Genomic DNA, 19,044 nt, shown 5'->3' with positions numbered 1-19,044 from the left:
TGTTGAACAGTGATCAAACTGCTAAATAGTAAGCTGGTGAACAGTGATCAGACTGCTAAATAGTGAGCTGGTGAACAGTGATCAAAATGCTAAATAGTGAGCTGGTGAACGGTGATCAGACTGCTAAATAGTGAGCTGGTGAACGGTGATCAGACTGCTAAATAGTGAGCTGGTGAACAGTGATCAGACTGCTAAATAGTGAGCTGGTGAACGGTGATCAGACTGCTAAATAGTGAGCTGGTGAACGGTGATCAGACTGCTAAATAGCGAGCTGGTGAACAATGATCAGACTGCTAAATAGTGAGCTGATGAACAGTGATCAGACTGCTAAATAGTGAGCTGGTGAACAGTGATCAGACTGCTAAATAGTGAGCTGGTGAACGGTGATCAGACTGCTAAATAGTGAGCTGGTGAACAGTGATCAGACTGCTAAGTAGTGAGCTGGTGAACAGGGATCAGACTGCTAAATAGCGAGCTGGTGAACGGTGTTCAGACTGCTAAATAGTGAGTTGGTGAACAGTGATCAGACTGCTAAATAGTGAGCTGGTGAACACTGATCAGACTGCTAAATAGTGAGTTGGTGAGCAGTGATCAGACTGCTAAATAGTTAGCTGGTGAACGGTGATCAGACTGCTAAATGGTGAGCTGGTGAACAGCTATCAAACTGCTAAATAGTGAGCTGGTGAACAGCTATCAAACTGCTAAATAGTGAGCTGGTGAACAGTGATCAGACTGCTAAATAGTGAGCCGGTGAACGGTGATCGGACTGCTTAATAGTGAGCTGGTGAACAGTCATCAGACTGCTAAATAGTGAGCTGGTGAACAGTGATCAGACTGCTAAATAGTGAGCTGGTGAACAGTGTTCAGACTGCTAAACAGTGAGCTGGTGAACAGTGATCAGACTGCTAAATAGTGAGCTGTTGAACAGTGATCAAACTGCTAAATAGTAAGCTGGTGAACAGTGATCAGACTGCTAAATAGTGAGCTGGTGAACAGTGATCAAAATGCTAAATAGTGAGCTGGTGAACGGTGATCAGACTGCTAAATAGTGAGCTGGTGAACGGTGATCAGACTGCTAAATAGTGAGCTGGTGAACAGTGATCAAAATGCTTAATAGTGAGCTGGTGAACGGTGATCAGACTGCTAAATAGTGAGCTGGTGAACGGTGATCAGACTGCTAAATAGTGAGCTGGTGAACAATGATCAGACTGCTAAATAGTGAGCTGGTGAACAGTGATCAGACTGCTGAATAGTGAACTGGTGAACGGTGATCAGACTGCTAAATAGTGAGCTGGTGAACGGGGATCAGACTGCTAAATAGTGAGCTGGTGAACAGTCATCAGACTGCTAAATTTTGAGCTGGTGAACAGTGTTCAGATTGCTAAATAGTGAGCTGGTGAACAGTGATCAGACTACTAAATAGTGAGCTGGTGAACAGCTATCAGACTGCTAAATAGTGAGCTGGTGAACGGTGATCAGACTGCTAAATAGTGAGCTGGTGAACAGTGATCAGACTGCTAAATAGTGAGCTGGTGAACAGTGATCAGACTGCTAAATAGTGAGCTGGTGAACAGTGATCAGACTACTAAATAGTGAGCTGGTGAACAGTGATCAGACTGCTAAATAGTGAGCTGGTACTGTATTGAACGTCTATAAACTAATAAGAAACATCAATAACTAATCTGTAAAGAGCAGATCCTTCGCCATGATTTCATTTCTGTGTTGTCGTCCCTTCATGACCTAAAGTTCTCCTTCACAGAACTCCATTCGACACAATCTGTCGCTTAACAAATGCTTCCGGAAGGTTCCTCGTCCCCACAACGACCCCGGCAAGGTGAGTATTGAACACGTTGACACTCCACACATGGACCGTCTCAAATTGTTGGGGCTTTTCCAGGGCTCCTATTGGACAATGGACGGACCCGCTGCGGCCAATCACGCCAGGGCACCGAAGCGTTCTTACCCAGAGGAGGAAGCGGACAGGATTCATGTGTGTTCATCAGAGTAGTGTTTCAAAAATGATCATTAAGTGCTCAAGTGCAGATCTAGAAGTCTATTGGACTTTATACAGTTTTTTAGTAATTCACTTAATAGTTCAGTTCTTCCCTTCAATGTGCTCTCTACACATACAAAACCCAACACCAGTGAAGTTGTCATGTTGTGTAAATACTAGGGGTGTAACGGTACGTGTATTTGTAGTGAACCGCTTCGGTGCGGGGGTTCGAATTGGAGGTGTACTGAACGAGTTTCAATTAAGTAGCCGCCTCCGCTTCCTTCTGCCTGTCTCTGTCAGTCCTCTACACACACCCAGCATTGTCCCACACACACAACCATCTGATTGGTTACAAACAGAGCGGTAACAGCCAATCAGCAGTGCGTATTCAGAGCGCATGTAGTCAGTGCTTAGCGTTTAGCAGGTAATCATCAGGCTGCGGACTCTCCCCAAATGATAATAAACACCTCCCAGTCAACTACTAGTAACATCACTATGAGCCTTCTAGAAATATAAACTGCAGCTCAGCTCGCTCGCAGTCCTGGCTTGAGGTGAAGGCTAATTCGCTTTTAGCGTAACGTTAGCTCATTTTGCGGTGTGTGTGTGTGTTACGGACAGCAAAGCCCTGTCTGTCTGTTATTTCACTTTACCTTTTTCTGTGTTGATTGAGCTGTGTTGAAGCAGGACATTATGTTAAATGAAGAGTTTCTGTCTCTGATAGTTGATATAATAATGTAAGTGCATCATTAAGCCTACATGAACTCCATGGTGTTCAGGGATGAATAGTCTCTCCTATTGCTATTATACTATTTTTTCAGCTATAGTTACATTAATTATTAGTAATGGAGCAGCCTAGTTTTGAATGGCAGGGTCCCTGCTATCACATGTTGATAAAAATATAACATTTACATAAGCATGAGTTGACTTGAAACTGTTTAATGTTGCACTTTTTATATGTAGAAGAAAAGTTTTGTCATTTTATTTAATCTGAGCAACAACTTGAGGCAGTTTAATGTTGATTAACGTGTGCAGAATTATTATAGTGTTCCCAATGTTAAAAGGATAAAGCCATTGTTTACAAATTTGGTAAATAAATAACCCAAAAATTTACATTTTGTTGTTTTCTTACTGTACCGAAAATGAACCGAACCGTGACCTCTAAACCGAGGTACGTACCGAACCGACATTTTTGTGTACCGTTACACCCCTAGTAAATGGTAAATAAAAAGAGAATACAATGATTTGCAAATCTTTTTCAACTTATATTCAATTGTTAAGACTGCAAAGACAAGATATTTAACATTAGAACTGGAAAACTTTGTTATTTTTTTGCAAATATTAGCTCATTATGTACCTTTCAGCATTAATGGTGCCTTCACAGATGTGTAAGTTACCCATGTCTTGGGCACTAATACACCCCCATACCATCACACATGCTGCCTTTTACACTTTGCGCCTAGAACAATCCGGATGGTTCTTTTCCTCTTTGGACGTCCACAGTTTCCAAAAACAATGTGAAATGTGGACTCGTCAGACCACAGAACACTTTTCCACTTTGTATCAGTCCATCTTAGATGAGCTCGGGCCCAGTGAAGCCGGTAACGTTTCTGGGTGTTGTTGATAAATGGCTTTGGCTTTGCATAGTAGAGTTTTAACTTGCACTTACAGATGTAGCGACCAACTGTAGTTACTGACAGTGGGTTTCTGAAGTGTTCCTGAGCCCATGTGGTGATATCCTTTACACACTGATGTCGCTTTTTGATGCAGTATCGCCTTAGGGATCAAAGGTGCATAATATAATGGCTTACGTGCAGTGATTTCTCCAGATTGTCTGAACCTTTTGATGATATTGAAATTCCTAAATTCCTTGCAATAGCTGGTTGAGAAATGTTGTTCTTAAACAATTTGCTCAGGCATTTGTTGACAAAGTGGTGACCTTCGCCCCGTCCTTGTTTGTGAACGACTGAGCATTTCATGGAATCTACTTTTATACCCAATCATGGCACCCACCTGTTCCCACTTAGCCTGTTCACCTGTGGGATGTTCCAAATAAGTGTTTGATGAGCATTCCTCAACTTTCTCACTCTTTTTTGCCACTTGTGCCAGCTTTTTTGAAACATGTCGCAGGCATCAAATTCCAAATGAGCTAATATTTGCAGAAAATAAAGTTAGGACCCAGCCCTCGACCGCAGTTTTATGACGGACTTATTGTTCGTGTTGTCGGATTTAAGATCAAATCAAATTATACAAAAAATTAAGATAGGCATAGTTCGTGGTCAGGGTGTAAATTGTCCATCCGTCTTCTTCCGATTATCTGAGATCAGGTCGCGGGGGCAGCAGCCTAAGTAGAGAAGCCCAGACTTCCCTCTCCCAAGCCATTTTGTCCAGCTCCTCCCGGGGGATCCCGAGGCGTTTCCAGGCCAGCTGGGAGACATAGTCCTGGGTCTTCCCTGTGCCCAGTACCCGAAACACCTCCCTAGGGAGGTGTTCAGGTGAAATCCTGACCAGATGCCCGAACCACCTCATCTGGTTCCTCGCTCTATAAGCCGCAGATATATACGTTGTGAAATTAGTTATTTACACAGAAATATTTTGTAAATGTTTATACCCCTTAATCGTTTCCAAACATTGTCTATAACACGGCAGTAAAACGGCTGATCAAACAAAACAGAAGTCATTGTCATGGACCCACTAGCTGCGCAAACTAGCTCTCCAATCAGCTAAACAGACTCAATAAGTCCACGGTGGCGTTTTGGTGAATTTACTAAAGGGAATTTGTGAAACTGAAACAATACAAAAAGAATGCCATTGTAGGTTAAGCATATTAGCGAATGCTAACGGCGCTAGCTTTATTACATTACGATGGCCCGTACGAATATGCATGAAAGTAAGTAAGTTCAGTTTAGTAAGTACGAATTGCCTTAGTTATATTGTAAAACTTAACAAATGTGGCTTGGAGTGATGAATGAAGAATCCATACCAGTAGAAATTCTACGGACGGCTAGAAGACGGAACTTTCCGGCAAGGCAATAGAAGGGGTAACGCAGCGCTTCAGTGAGCGAACTCGTCCAAAAGATGGCGCCGTAGCACAAATAAAAACACACCTTTTTCAGTGTCCTATTTTTTTTTTTAAAAACCATTTGCGTTTTGGTCGTCAGCGAAGAAAAATCCATGAATTGGCCGCACCGTTTTGTAAGCCGCAGGGTTCAAAGCGTAGGGGAAAAGTACCGGCTCACAGTTGGGAATGTATGGTACTAATTCTATGTTTTTATTAGTGAAATGTATGGTACTAATTCTATAGTTTTATTAGTGAAATGTATGGTACTAATTCTATGTTTTTATTAGTGAAATATGGTACTAATTCTATGTTTTTATTAGTGAAATGTATGGTACTAATTCTATGTTTTTATTAGTGAAATATGGTACTTATTCTATGTTTTTATTAGCAAAATATATGGTACTAATTCTATGTTTTTATTAGCAAAATGTATGGTACTAATTCTATGTTTTTATTAGTGAAATGTATGGTACTAATTCTATGTTTTTATTAGTGAAATATGGTACTAATTCTATGTTTTTATTAGTGAAATGTATGGTACTAATTCCATGTTTTTATTAGTGAAATATGGTACTAATTCTATGTTTTTATTAGTGAAATGTATGGTACTAATTCTATGTTTTTATTAGTGAAATGTATGGTACTAATTCTATGTTTTTATTAGTGAAATATGGTACTAATTCTATGTTTTTATTAGTGAAATATGGTACTAATTCTATGTTTTTATTAGCAAAATGTATGGTACTAATTCTATGTTTTTATTAGCAAAATGTATGGTACTAATTCTATGTTTTTATTAGTGAAATATGGTACTAATTCTATGTTTTTATTAGCAAAATGTATGGTACTAATTCTATGTTTTTATTAGCAAAATGTATGGTACTAATTCTATGTTTTTATTAGTGAAATATGGTACTAATTCTATGTTTTTATTAGTGAAATGTATGGTACTAATTCTATGTTTTTATTAGTGAAATATGGTACTAATTCTATGTTTTTATTAGTGAAATGTATGGTACTAATTCCATGTTTTTATTAGTGAAATATGGTACTAATTCTATGTTTTTATTAGTGAAATGTATGGTACTAATTCTATGTTTTTATTAGTGAAATGTATGGTACTAATTCTATGTTTTTATTAGTGAAATACGGTACTAATTCTATGTTTTTATTAGTGAAATATGGTACTAATTCTATGTTTTTATTAGTGAAATATGGTACTAATTCTATGTTTTTATTAGCAAAATGTATGGTACTAATTCTATGTTTTTATTAGCAAAATGTATGGTACTAATTCTATGTTTTTATTAGTGAAATGTATGGTACTAATTTTATGTTTTTATTAGTGAAATGTATGGTACTAATTCTATGTTTTTATTAGTGAAATACGGTACTAATTCTATGTTTTTATTAGTGAAATGTATGGTACTAATTCTATGTTCTTATGAGCAAAATGTATGGTACTAATTCTATGTTTTTATTAGTGAAATATGGTATTAATTCTATGTTTTTATTAGCAAAATGTATGGTACTAATTCTATGTTTTTATTAGTGAAATATGGTATTAATTCTATGTTTTTATTAGCAAAATGTATGGAACTAATTCTATGTTTTTATTAGTGAAATATGGTACTAATTCTATGTTTTTATTAGTGAAATATGGTACTAATTCTATGTTTTTATTAGTGAAATGTATGGCACTAATTCTATGTTCTTATGAGCAAAATGTATGGTACTAATTCTTTGTTTTTATTAGGTTTTGCAAGTCCCAACAAGAGGCTTATCTCCTGGCCCACCTTGCCACAAAGAAGGCAATGTACCCAAAGAAGCCTCCTTAGCTCCTCCCCCTTACAAGGTGACATCATCATTCTGCCCCGCCCCCTAACTTGTACCGTGAATTTAATTGTTTTGTTTTTGCAGCAACCGTACACGCCATCTCCTGCCCCTCATCCATCTCCTGCCCCCCCTCTCTCCGCTGCCAACGCCTGTTCAACATTTCCCGGCCAATCGGGACCGGCACGTCCCCCGACTTCCTCCTCCAGCGCCTCGCCGCTCACCTTTTCCACCGCGGCTCCGCCCCTACCCGCCCCTTTGACCGGCCCCCCCGGGCCCTCGACTGACGCCCCGTTGAGATTCACCTTCGACGAGATGCCCGACCTGTACGCCTCGTTTAAGTCTCTCTTCAGGAGTATCAGGGGGAGGAGGGGCTCACAAGGTACGCTGGAGTTCACACAAATGCTTCCGGAAGGTTCCATGTCTGAAACCCGGATGACTAACCTCGGATGTCTTCTTCTACAGGGGATGTGGCGCCTCAGATGGTGTCCACTACCGACAACACTCCACTTCACACCCCGGTCCTCCTCCTCGCGTCTCCTCACCACACACCTGCACCACCACTCCCTGCAGCAGCACCACCACCACCTGCAGCAGCGCCCCCTGGTGACACGCGCGTCAAACAATACAGTATGTTGCATCATTGCATACAACGCTACTTCCTGTCGTAGTCAGTGCAGTATGATGCAAGGTTATTGACAAATATGGAAAAAAGTGGAAAAATAAAATAGTAACATTTACATTTAATATAATTATTTAAATGTATAATGTAAAAATGCAAACAAGTGGAAAAATTAAATAGTAAAATGTACATTTAATATAATTATTTAAATGTGTAAAATGTCAATGTGAAAATGTAAAAAAGTGGGAAAATAAAATGGTACATTTGACATTTAATATAATTATTTAAATGTAAACTGTAAAAAAGGGGAAACATAAAATAGTACAATTGACATTTAATATAATAATTTAAATGTAAATTGGCCCTAGTGTGTGGATGTGAGTGTGAATGTTGTCTGTCTATCTGTGTTGGCCCTGTGATGAGGTGGCGACTTGTCCAGGGTGTACCCCGCCTTCCGCCCGATTGTAGCTGAGATAGGCTCCAGCGCCCCCCGTGACCCCAAAGGGAATAAGCGGTAGAAAATGGATGGATGGATGGATTTGACATTTAATATAATTATTTAAATGTAAACTGTAAAAAAGGGGAAACATAAAATAGTACAATTGACATTTAATATAATAATTTAAATGTAAATTGGCCCTAGTGTGTGGATGTGAGTGTGAATGTTGTCTGTCTATCTGTGTTGGCCCTGCGATGAGGTGGCGACTTGTCCAGGGTGTACCCCGCCTTCCGCCCGATTGTAGCTGAGATAGGCTCCAGCGCCCCCCGCGACCCCAAAGGGAATAAGCGGTAGAAAATGGATGGATGTAAGTGGAAAACAGTGGAAAAATAAGTTGGTAAAATTGACATTTAATATAATTATTTCAATGTTAAATGTAAATGTATACAAGTGAAAAAATAAAATAGTCAAATTGACATTCAATATAATCATTTAAATGTTAAATGTAAAAATGTATACCAGTGAAAAAATAAAATAGTTAAATTGACATTTAATATAATTATTTAAATGCAAAATGTAAAAAAGTGGAAAAATAATAGTAACATTTACATTTAATATAATTATTTAAATGTAAAATGTGAATGTAAATATGTAAAAAAAAAAGTGGAAAAATAAAATAGTAATATTGACATATAAAATTATTTTTTAAATGTAAAATGTAAATGTAAAAATGCAAATGTAAAAATGTATACAAGTGAAAAAATAAAATAGTAAAATAGACATTTAATATAGATATTTAAATGCAAAATGTAAAAAAGTGGATTATTTTTATTATATATTATATTATTTATTATTTAAATGTCAAATGTGAATGTAAATATGTAAAAATAAAAAGGTGGAAAAATAAAATAGTAAAATTGACATTTAATGTAAATATTTAAATGTAAAATGTAAGAAAGTGGAAAAATAAAATAGTAAAATGTACATATACAATTATTTTTAAAATGTAAAATGTAAATGTAAAAATGTGGAAAAATAAAATAGTAACATTTAATACAGTTATCTAAATGTAAAATGTAATTGGAAAAATGTAAAAAAGTGGAAAAATAAAATGGTAAAATTTACATTTAATATAATTATTTAAATGCAAAATGTAAAAAAGTGGAACAATAATAGTAAAATTTACATTTAATATAATTATTTAAATGTAAAATGTAAAAAAGTTGAAAAATAAAATAGTATAATTTACATATACAATTATTTTTTAAATGTAAAAATGTATACAAGTGAAAAAATAAAATAGTAAAATTGACATTTAATATAATTATTTGAATGCAAAATGTAAAAAAGTGGAAAAATAATAGTAAAATGTACATTTAATATAATTATTTAAATGTGAAATTTGAATGTAAATATGTAAAACAAAAGTGGAACAATAAAATAGTAAAATTGACATTTAAAATAATGTTTTAAATGTAAAATGTAAATGTCAAAATGTGGAAAAATAAAATAGTAACATTTAATATAATTATTTAAATGTAAAATGTAAAAAAGTGGAAAAATAAATTAGTAAAATTTACATTGAATACAATTATTTCAATGTAAAATGTAAACATGTAAACAATGGAAAATAAAATAGTAATATTTACATTTAATATAATTATTTAAATGTAAAATGTAAATGTATAAATGTGGAAAATCAGCGCCGAAATTTAGCATTTTGACGTGTATCGGTAAAAGCCTTTTATAAAACTACTAGAGATCGACCCGTTATGGGTGCTAATATTTAGCATTTTTTGACGTGTATCGGTATCTGTATCAGCCTTTTATAAAACTACTAGAGATCGACCCATTATAAGTGCTGATATTTGCCATTTTGATGGATATCAGTATCGGCCTTTTATAAAACTACTAACAATCGACCGATTATCGGTACTGATATCTAGCATTTTGACGTGTATCAGTATCGACCTTTTATAAAACTACTAGAGATCGACCCATTATCAACGCAGATAAGGTATTTTGCCAAGAAGTGCTTCTACTGCCCTCTAGTGTCTACTTAGAAGTGGTGCACAACATCTACTGCCCTCTAGTGTCTACTTAGAAGTGGTGCACAACATCTACTGCCCTCTAGTGTCTACTTAGAAGTGGTGCACAACATCTACTGCCCTCTAGTGTCTACTTAGAAGTGGCGCACAACAACATCCACACATCTTGTGCTTTTTGAGGAAGACTTTTGATGCCAAATTCCAAAATAAAAGCATGCGTTAGAATGAAAATGTGCTTCCTGGCAGCGGTGCCGCCTGATTGGCTGAGCAACACGGAGTCTCTGAAGGAGAGTTTCCGCATGGCCAGCGGTCTGGACTGGGCCAACATGGACCTGTCAGCTCACCCAGGTAAGACCTCAGTCTGGCACACTCGCCCCTCCTTGTTGACTGCCAGGCTTCCTGCGTGCCTCAGACCTGCTGGAGAGCATGCGGCAGGCCGAGCTCTGTGATTGGGCGCTGGACCCGGCGCTCTTCACCTCCCTCTGCGACTCCCTCAACCGCTTCTTCACCCAGAAGGGGCTGGTCACTTCCCCCCTGGCCAATCACACGCCTGCGCCTGCGCCCTCGTCCTTCCACTTCCCCCCCGCCGCCGCCTGGGCGCCCTCACCCCGCCGACCTCTGCACAACCTTCAACGACCTTCATACACGCAGCCCGCGCACATGGCCGGTAAGACCCGACCTCCTTCCTTAGGAAAACACCCGATATCAGTGCTGATATTTGCTGTATATCGGTATCTGTATCGGCTTTTCATAAAACCACTGAGATCCACCTGTTATCTGATATTTAGCATTTTCACGTGTATCGTATCAACCTTTTTGGAAACTACTACAGATCGACCCGTTATCGACATCGATATTTAGCATTTTGACGTGTATAATATAAAACTACTAGAGATCGACCCGTTATCGGTGTTGATATTTAGCATTTTCAAATGTATAGTATCAACCTTTTTGGAAACTACTAGAGATCGACCTGTTATTGACGTCGATATTTAGCATTTTGACGTGTATAATATAAAACTACTAGAGATCGACCCATTATCGATGTTGATATTTAGCATTTTGACGTGTATCGTATCGGCCTTTCAAAAAACTACGAGAGCTCGACCTATTATCAGTGCTGATATTTGCCATTTTGGTGTATCAGTATCGGCCTTTTATAAAACTACTAACAATCGACCGATTATCAGAGCTGATATTTAGCATTTTGACGTGTATTGGTATCTGTATCAGCCTTTTATAAAACTAGTAGAGATCAACCCATTATCAGTGCTGATATTTAACATTTTGATGTATATCAGTATTGGCTTTCTATAAAACTACTAACAATCGACCGATTATCGGCGCCGATATTTAGCATTTTGACGCGTATCGGTATCAACCTTTTGTAAAACTACTAAAGATCGACCCATTATCAGTGCTGAGATTTAGCATTTTTTGACGTGTATCGGTATCTGTATCAGCCTTTAATAAAACTAATAGAGATCTACACATTATCAGTGCTGATATTTAGCATTTTGATGTGTATCAGTAGCCACCTTTTATAAAACTACTAACAATCGACCGATTATCGGCGCCGATATTTAGCATTTTGACGTCTATCAGTATCAACTTTTTATAAAACTACTAGAGATCGACCCATTATCAGTGCTGAGATTTAGCATTTTTTTGACGTGTATCGGTATCTGTATCAGCCTTTTATAAAACAAATAAAGATCGACCCATTATCGGTGTTGATATTTACCATTTTCACATGTGTCGTATCGGCCTTTCAAAAAACTACGAGAGCTCGACCCATTATCAGTGCTGTTATTTGCCATTTTGGTGTATCAGTATCGGCCTTTTATAAAACTACTAACAATCAACTGATTATCGGAGCTGATATTTAGCATTTTGACGTGTAATGGTATCTGTATCAGCCTTTTATAAAACTAGTAGAGATCGACCCATTATCAGTGCTGATATTTGCCATTTTGATGTATATCAGTATTGGCTTTCTATAAAACTACTAACAATTGACCGATTATCGGCACCGATATTTAGCATTTTCACGTGTATCGATATCAACCATGTATAAAACTACTAGAGATCGACCCGTTATCAGTGCTGAGATTTAGCATTTTTTGACGTGTATCGGTATCAACCTTTTATAAAACCACTGAGATCCACCTGTTATCTGATATTTAGCATTTTGACATGTATAGTATCAACCTTTTTGGAAACTACTAGAGATATTTAGCATTTAGACGTATAATATAAAACGACTAGAGATCGACCCATTATCGGTGTTGATATTTAGCATTTTGGTGAATCAGTATCGGCCTTTTATAAAACTACTAACAATCAACCGATTATCGGAGCTGATATTTAGCATTTTGACATGTATTGGTATCTGTATCAGCCTTTTACAAAACTACTAGAGATCGACTATCGGTGCTGATATTTATCATTTTTTGATGTGTATCGGTATCTGTATCAGCCTTTTATAAAACTACTAGAGATCGACCCATTATCAGTACTGATATTTGCCATTTTGGTGTATCAGTATCGGCCTTTGATAAAACTACTAACAATCGACCAATTATCAGCTCTGATATTTAGCATTTTGACATGTATCGGTATCAGCCTTTTATAAAACTACTAGAGATCGACCCGTTATCGGTGCTAACATTGAGCATTTTTGGACGTGTATCGGTATCTGTATCAGCTTTTAATAAAACTAAGAGAGATCGACCCATTATCGGTGCTGATATTTAGCATTTTGATGTGTATCAGTATTGGCCTTTTATAAAACTACTAACAATCGACCGATTATCGGCGCCGATGTTTAGCATTTTGACTTGTATCATACCAGTCTTTTATAAAACTGAGAGAGATCGACCCATTATCGGCGCTGATATTTGGCATTTTGACTTTTATCTGTATTGGCCTTTTAGAAAACTACTAGAGATTAACCCATTATCGGTGTTGATATTGAGCATTTTGACGTGTATTGTATCTGCCTTTTATAAAACCTAGAGGAATCGACTCGTTATCGGCGCTGATATTTGGCATTTTGGTGTATATCAGTATCGGCCTTTTATAAAACTAACAATCAACCGATTATCGACACTGATATTTAGCATTTTGACGTGTATCGTATCAACCTTTTAGGAAACTACTAGAGATCAACCCGTTATCGACACCAATATTTAGCATTTTGACGTGTATAGTATCAACATTTTATAAAACTACTAGCGATCGACCCGTTATTGGTGTTGATATTTAGCATTTTGACGTGTATCGTATCGGCCTTTTAAAAACTATGAGAGCTCGACCCATTATCAGTGCTAATATTTGCCATATTGGTGTAACAGTATCGGCCTTTTATAAACCTACTAACAATTGACCGTTTACGGCGTCGATATTTAGCATTTTTGACGTGTATCGGTATCTGTATCAGCCTTTTATAAAACTACTAGAGATCAACCCATTATCAGTGCTATTATTTAACATTTTGATGTATATCACTATTGGCCTTTTATAAAACTACTAACAATCGACCAATTATCGGCGCCGATATTTAGCATTTTGACGTGTATCAGTATCAACTTTTTACAAAACTACTAGAGATCGACCCATTACCAGCGCTGATACTGGGGCATTTTGATGTATAACTGTATATGTTTTTTACAAAACTACTACGATCGACCAGTTATCGGTGCAGATATTTGGCATTTTGATGTATATCTGTATCGGCCTTATGTAAAACTACTAGAAATCGACCCATTATCAGCGCTGATATTTAGCATTTTGATGTGTATCTGTATCGGCATTTTACAAAACTACTAAGATCGACCTGTTATCAGTGTCGATATTTGGCATTTTGATGTATACCTGTATCGGCCTTTTACAAAACTACTAAGATCGACCTGTTATCGGTGCTGATATTTGTCATTTTGATGTATATCTGTATTGGCCTTTTAAAAATCTACTAGAAATCAACCCATTATCAGCGCTGATAATTTTGATGTATATCTGTATCAAATTATTATAAAACTACTAGTGATCGACCTGTTATCAACTCAGATGTACGGCATTTTGATGTATATCTGTATCAGACTTTTATAACACTAGTAGAGATCGACCTGTTATCAGCTCGGATATATGGCATTTTGATGTATATCTGTATCAGACTTTTATAAAACTAGTAGAGATCGACCTGTTATCGGTGCTGATATTTGGCATTTTGATGTATATCTGTATCGGCCTTTTAAAAATCTACTAGAAATCAACCCATTATCAGCGCTGATAATTTTGATGTATATCTGTATCAAATTATTATAAAACTACTAGCGATCGACCTGTTATCAACTCAGATATACGGCATTTTGATGTATATCTGTATCAGACTTTTATAACACCAGTAGAGATCGACCTGTTATCAGCTTGGATATATGGCATTTTGATGTATATCTGTATCAGACTTTTATAAAACTAGTAGAGATCGACCTGTTATCAGTTCTGATATTTGGCATTTTGATGTATATCTGTATCGGCCTTTAAAAAAATACTATAAATCAACCCATAGTCAGCGCTGATAATTTTGATGTATATCTGTATCAGACTTTTATAAAACTACTAAGATCAACATCTTATCATTGCTGATATTTGGCAGTTTGACAGGTATCTGTATCGGCTTTTTTAAAAATAAAACTACTAGCGATCAAACTATTGACACTAATATTTGGCATTTTGACATAAATCGGTATCTGTATCGGCCTTTTATATAACTACTAAGATCCACCCGTTATCAGTGTCAATATTTGGCATTGTGATGTATACCTGTATCGGCCTTTTACAAAACTACTAAGATCTACCTGTTATCGGTGCTGATATTTGTCATTTTGATGTATATCTGTATTGGCCTTTTAAAAATCTACTAGAAATCAACCCATTATCAGCGCTGATAATTTTGATGTATATCTGTATCAAATGATCATAAAACTACTAGCGATTGACCTGTTATCAACTCAAGATATATGGCATTTTGATGTATATCTGTATCAGACTTTTATAAAACTAGTAGAGATCGACCTGTTATCGGTGCTGATATTTGGCATTTTGATGTATATCAGTATCGGCCTTTTAAAAAAATAATATAAATCAACCCATTATCAGCGCTGATCATTTTGATGTATATCTGTATCAGACTTTTATAAAACGACTAAGATCAACCTCTTATCATTGCTGATATTTGGCATTTTGACAGGTATCTGTATCGGCTTTTTTTAACAAAACTACTAGAGATCAAACTATTGACACTAATATTTGGCATTTTGACATATATCGGTATCTGTATCGGCCTTTTATATAACTACTAAGATCCACCCGTTACCAGTGTCGATATTTGGCATTGTGATGTATACCTGTATCGGCCTTTTACAAAACTACTAAGATCGACCTGTTATCGGTGCTGATATTTGGCATTTTGATGTATATCTGTATCGGCCTTTTAAAAATCTACTAGAAATCAACCCATTATCAGCGCTGATAATTTTGATGTATATCTGTATCAAATTATTATAAAACTACTAGCGATTGACCTGTTATCAACTCAGATGTATGGCATTTTGATGTATATCTGTATCAGACTTTTACAACACTAGTAGAGATCGACCTGTTATCAGCTCGGATATATGGCATTTTGATGTATATCTGTATCAGACTTTTATAAAACAAGTAGAGATTGACCTGTTATCGGTGCTGATATTTGGCATTTTGATGTATATCTGTATCGGCCTTTTAAAAAAATACTATAAATCAACCCATTGTCAGCGCTGATAATTTTGATGTATATCTGTATCAGACTTTTATAAAACTACTAAGATCAACCTCTTATCATTTCTGATATTTGGCATTTTGACAGGTATCTGTATCGGCTTTTTTGATAAAACTACTAGAGATCAAACTATTGACACTAATATTTGGCATTTTGACATATATCGGTATCTGTATCGGCCTTTTATATAACTACTAAGATCCACCCGTTACCAGTGTCGATATTTGGCATTGTGATGTATACCTGTATCGGCCTTTTACAAAACTACTAAGATCTACCCATTATCGGCGCTGATAATTTTGATGTATATCTGTATCAAATTATTATAAAACTACTAGCGATTGACCTGTTATCAACTCAGATATATGGCATTTTGATGTATATCTGTATCAGACTTTTACAACACTAGTAGAGATCGACCTGTTATCAGCTCGGATATATGGCATTTTGATGTATATCTGTATCAGACTTGTATAAAACTAGTAGAAATCGACTCGTTATCGGCGCTGATATTTGGCATTTTGATGTATATCAGTATCGGCCTTTTATAAAACTAACAATCAACCGATTATCGACACTGATATTTAGCATTTTGACGTGTATCGTATCAACCTTTTAGGAAACTACTAGAGATCAACCCGTTATCGACACCAATATTTAGCATTTTGACGTGTATAGTATCAACATTTTATAAAACTACTAGAGATCGACCCGTTATCGGTGTTGATATTTAGCATTTTGACGTGTATCGTATCGGCCTTTTAAAAACTATGAGAGCTCGACCCATTATCAGTGCTAATATTTGCCATATTGGTGTAACAGTATCGGCCTTTTATAAACCTACTAGCAATTGACCGTTTACGGCGTCGATATTTAGCATTTTTTATGTGTATCGGTATCTGTATCAGCCTTTTATAAAACTACTAGAGATCAACCCATTATCAGTGCTGATATTTAACATTTTGATGTATATCACTATTGGCCTTTTATAAAACTACTAATAATCGACCAATTATCGGCGCCGATATTTATGTTATCAGCTCGGATATATGGCATTTTGATGTATATCTGTATCAGACTTGTATAAAACTAGTAGAGATCGACCTGTTATCGGTGCTGATATTTGGCATTTTGATGTATATCTGTATCGGCCTTTTAAAAAAATACTATAAATCAACCCATTGTCAGCGCTGATAATTTTGATGTATATCTGTATCAGACTTTTATAAAACTACTAAGATCAGCCTCTTATCATTGCTGATATTTGGCATTTTGATAGGTATCTGTATCGGCTTTTTTAAAATAAAATTACTAGAGATCAAACTATTGACACTAATATTTGGCATTTTGACATATATCGGTATCTGTATCGGCCTTTTATATAACTACTAAGATCCACCCGTTATCAGTGTCAATATTTGGCATTGTGATGTACACCTGTATCAGCCTTTTACAAAACTACTAAGATCGACCTGTTATCGGTGCTGATATTTGTCATTTTGATGTATATCTGTTAGCCTTTTCAAAAAAAGACTATAAATCAACACAATATTAGCGCTGATAATTTTGATGTATATCTGTATCAAATGATCATAAAACTACTAGCGATCGACCTGTTATCAGCTCAAGATATATGGCATTTTGATGTTTATCTGTATCGGACTTTTATAAAACAAGTAGAGATCGACCTGTTATCAGCTCGGATATATGGCATTTTGATGTATATCTGTATCAGACTTTTATAAAATTAGTAGAGATCGACCTGTTATCGGTGCTGATATTTGGCATTTTGACAGGTATCTGTATCTGCTTTTTATAAAACTACTAGAGATCAAACTATTGACACTAATATTTGGCATTTTGACCTAAATCGGTATCTGTATCGGCCTTTTATATAACTACTGCGATCCCCTTGTTATCAGTGCCGCCATTTTTATGTATACATGTATCGGCCTTTTTATCGACCCATTATCAGCATGACAAAAACAAGTATTTTTTTTTATTAACAAGTATTAAGTGGAGCTGGGAGAGGCTTTTTTATTTTATTTTATTTACACAGAAGTTTTACACACTGAATTTAAAAACCACAATTTTATCAAACTGATTTTTAAACACACAAATGTTGCTCACAAGCTTTGATTGAATTTAATTGTCAACATAATTTGACGCTTAAAAATGTTGTCGAACAAAGACAAATTGTTATGGAGGTTATTTTGTGTCTTTATTTTGCATTTGAATTGAATTCAATTTTTTACATCAAATTATGCTGACTATGTCATTGAATACAAAATTGTGAGCAGAATTTGTGTGCTTAAAAATGTTAAAATACAGTCTTTTAAAAACCAGTGTAAGAAACATGCTTAAAAAAAAATATATATATATAATATAATAATATCTATGCACTGAATTGTCTGCATTAAATTGTTTTAACACAATGTACTTTAAAATACTTATTTTAAAAATTTCAAAACAAATTCAGTGACAAAAATTCAGTGTCTAAAAAAAGTATTTAGTGAAAAAGACACAATATAAAGCAGAAAGATGTATAATAAAGAGTTATTGTAGTGTTATATTACCTACCTGGTATGAAGTGTACGCTGCTTGGTTTATTGCTGGCTTTAGCACCTTTAATGTCTGTAATCTACTTCAAATGTTCTTACTTTCATCTTCTTGTTTGTTCTGACGTCCTGGCGCACAAATTATGTCTTTTAAAAAAATACTTTATCCAACTGAGAAACTAACTCCATCCTGCCGAGTTCTGCCTAAACTATGACATTTGTTTGGATTTCACGTGGTGCATGCTGGGATACGTGACGTCATCCCCCGGCGCCCTGGAGTTCCTTTCTCCCTTAATCGGTCAATATGAATGTTTCCAAATAATCAATAATAAACCGATGAATGGGAATCACATAGTTCCTAAGATAGTACATCAAGTAAGGGAAAAAATAGATTGTTGAAACCATGGATTCAGGCATCAGCAAGCGATGTCAGCGCTATGGATCAGCCATTCTATGTGACGTGCCTACGTGGCGGCCATCTTGGTGGGGGCAACGGTCCCAAATAACAGATTTTCATGCTGTTCACTTTGTCAACATAAAACGTGCTATTAAAACACATTTTGATTAAATTAAATAAAAGCAACCTTATGACAATTTATATATATATATATATATATATATATATATATATATATATATATATATATATATATATATATATATATATACATA

The 19,044-nt window shown here is 35.9% G+C and overlaps 1 protein-coding gene and 1 long non-coding RNA gene across 2 annotated transcripts in view; one reads left to right on the top strand and one right to left on the bottom strand.

The window, feature by feature from the left end:
• Nucleotides 1-18,556, bottom strand: part of LOC133604226 (uncharacterized) — a 35,252-nt gene extending 16,696 nt beyond the window's left edge. The window contains exons 1-2 of the long non-coding RNA XR_009815070.2: nucleotides 18,395-18,556; nucleotides 7,329-7,487 (exon numbers count right to left, since the gene is read on the bottom strand). This is a non-coding gene — a long non-coding RNA (uncharacterized lncRNA). The remainder of the gene's footprint in view (nucleotides 1-7,328; nucleotides 7,488-18,394) is intronic.
• Nucleotides 1-19,044, top strand: part of foxj2 (forkhead box J2) — a 29,037-nt gene that overhangs the window by 6,877 nt on the left and 3,116 nt on the right. Inside the window, exons 3-9 of the mRNA XM_061957412.2 lie at nucleotides 1,760-1,834; nucleotides 1,898-1,990; nucleotides 6,808-6,906; nucleotides 6,972-7,266; nucleotides 7,350-7,514; nucleotides 10,240-10,341; nucleotides 10,406-10,660. Of these exons, the coding sequence (XP_061813396.2) occupies nucleotides 1,760-1,834; nucleotides 1,898-1,990; nucleotides 6,808-6,906; nucleotides 6,972-7,266; nucleotides 7,350-7,514; nucleotides 10,240-10,341; nucleotides 10,406-10,660 (1,084 nt within the window). The remainder of the gene's footprint in view (nucleotides 1-1,759; nucleotides 1,835-1,897; nucleotides 1,991-6,807; nucleotides 6,907-6,971; nucleotides 7,267-7,349; nucleotides 7,515-10,239; nucleotides 10,342-10,405; nucleotides 10,661-19,044) is intronic.

Source organism: Nerophis lumbriciformis, linkage group LG04 (genome assembly GCF_033978685.3).
Source record: "Nerophis lumbriciformis linkage group LG04, RoL_Nlum_v2.1, whole genome shotgun sequence".
Lineage (NCBI taxonomy): Eukaryota > Metazoa > Chordata > Actinopteri > Syngnathiformes > Syngnathidae > Nerophis > Nerophis lumbriciformis.
The sequence above is the reverse complement of the archived record's forward strand: the minus strand, read 5'-3'. Positions and strand labels throughout refer to the sequence as shown.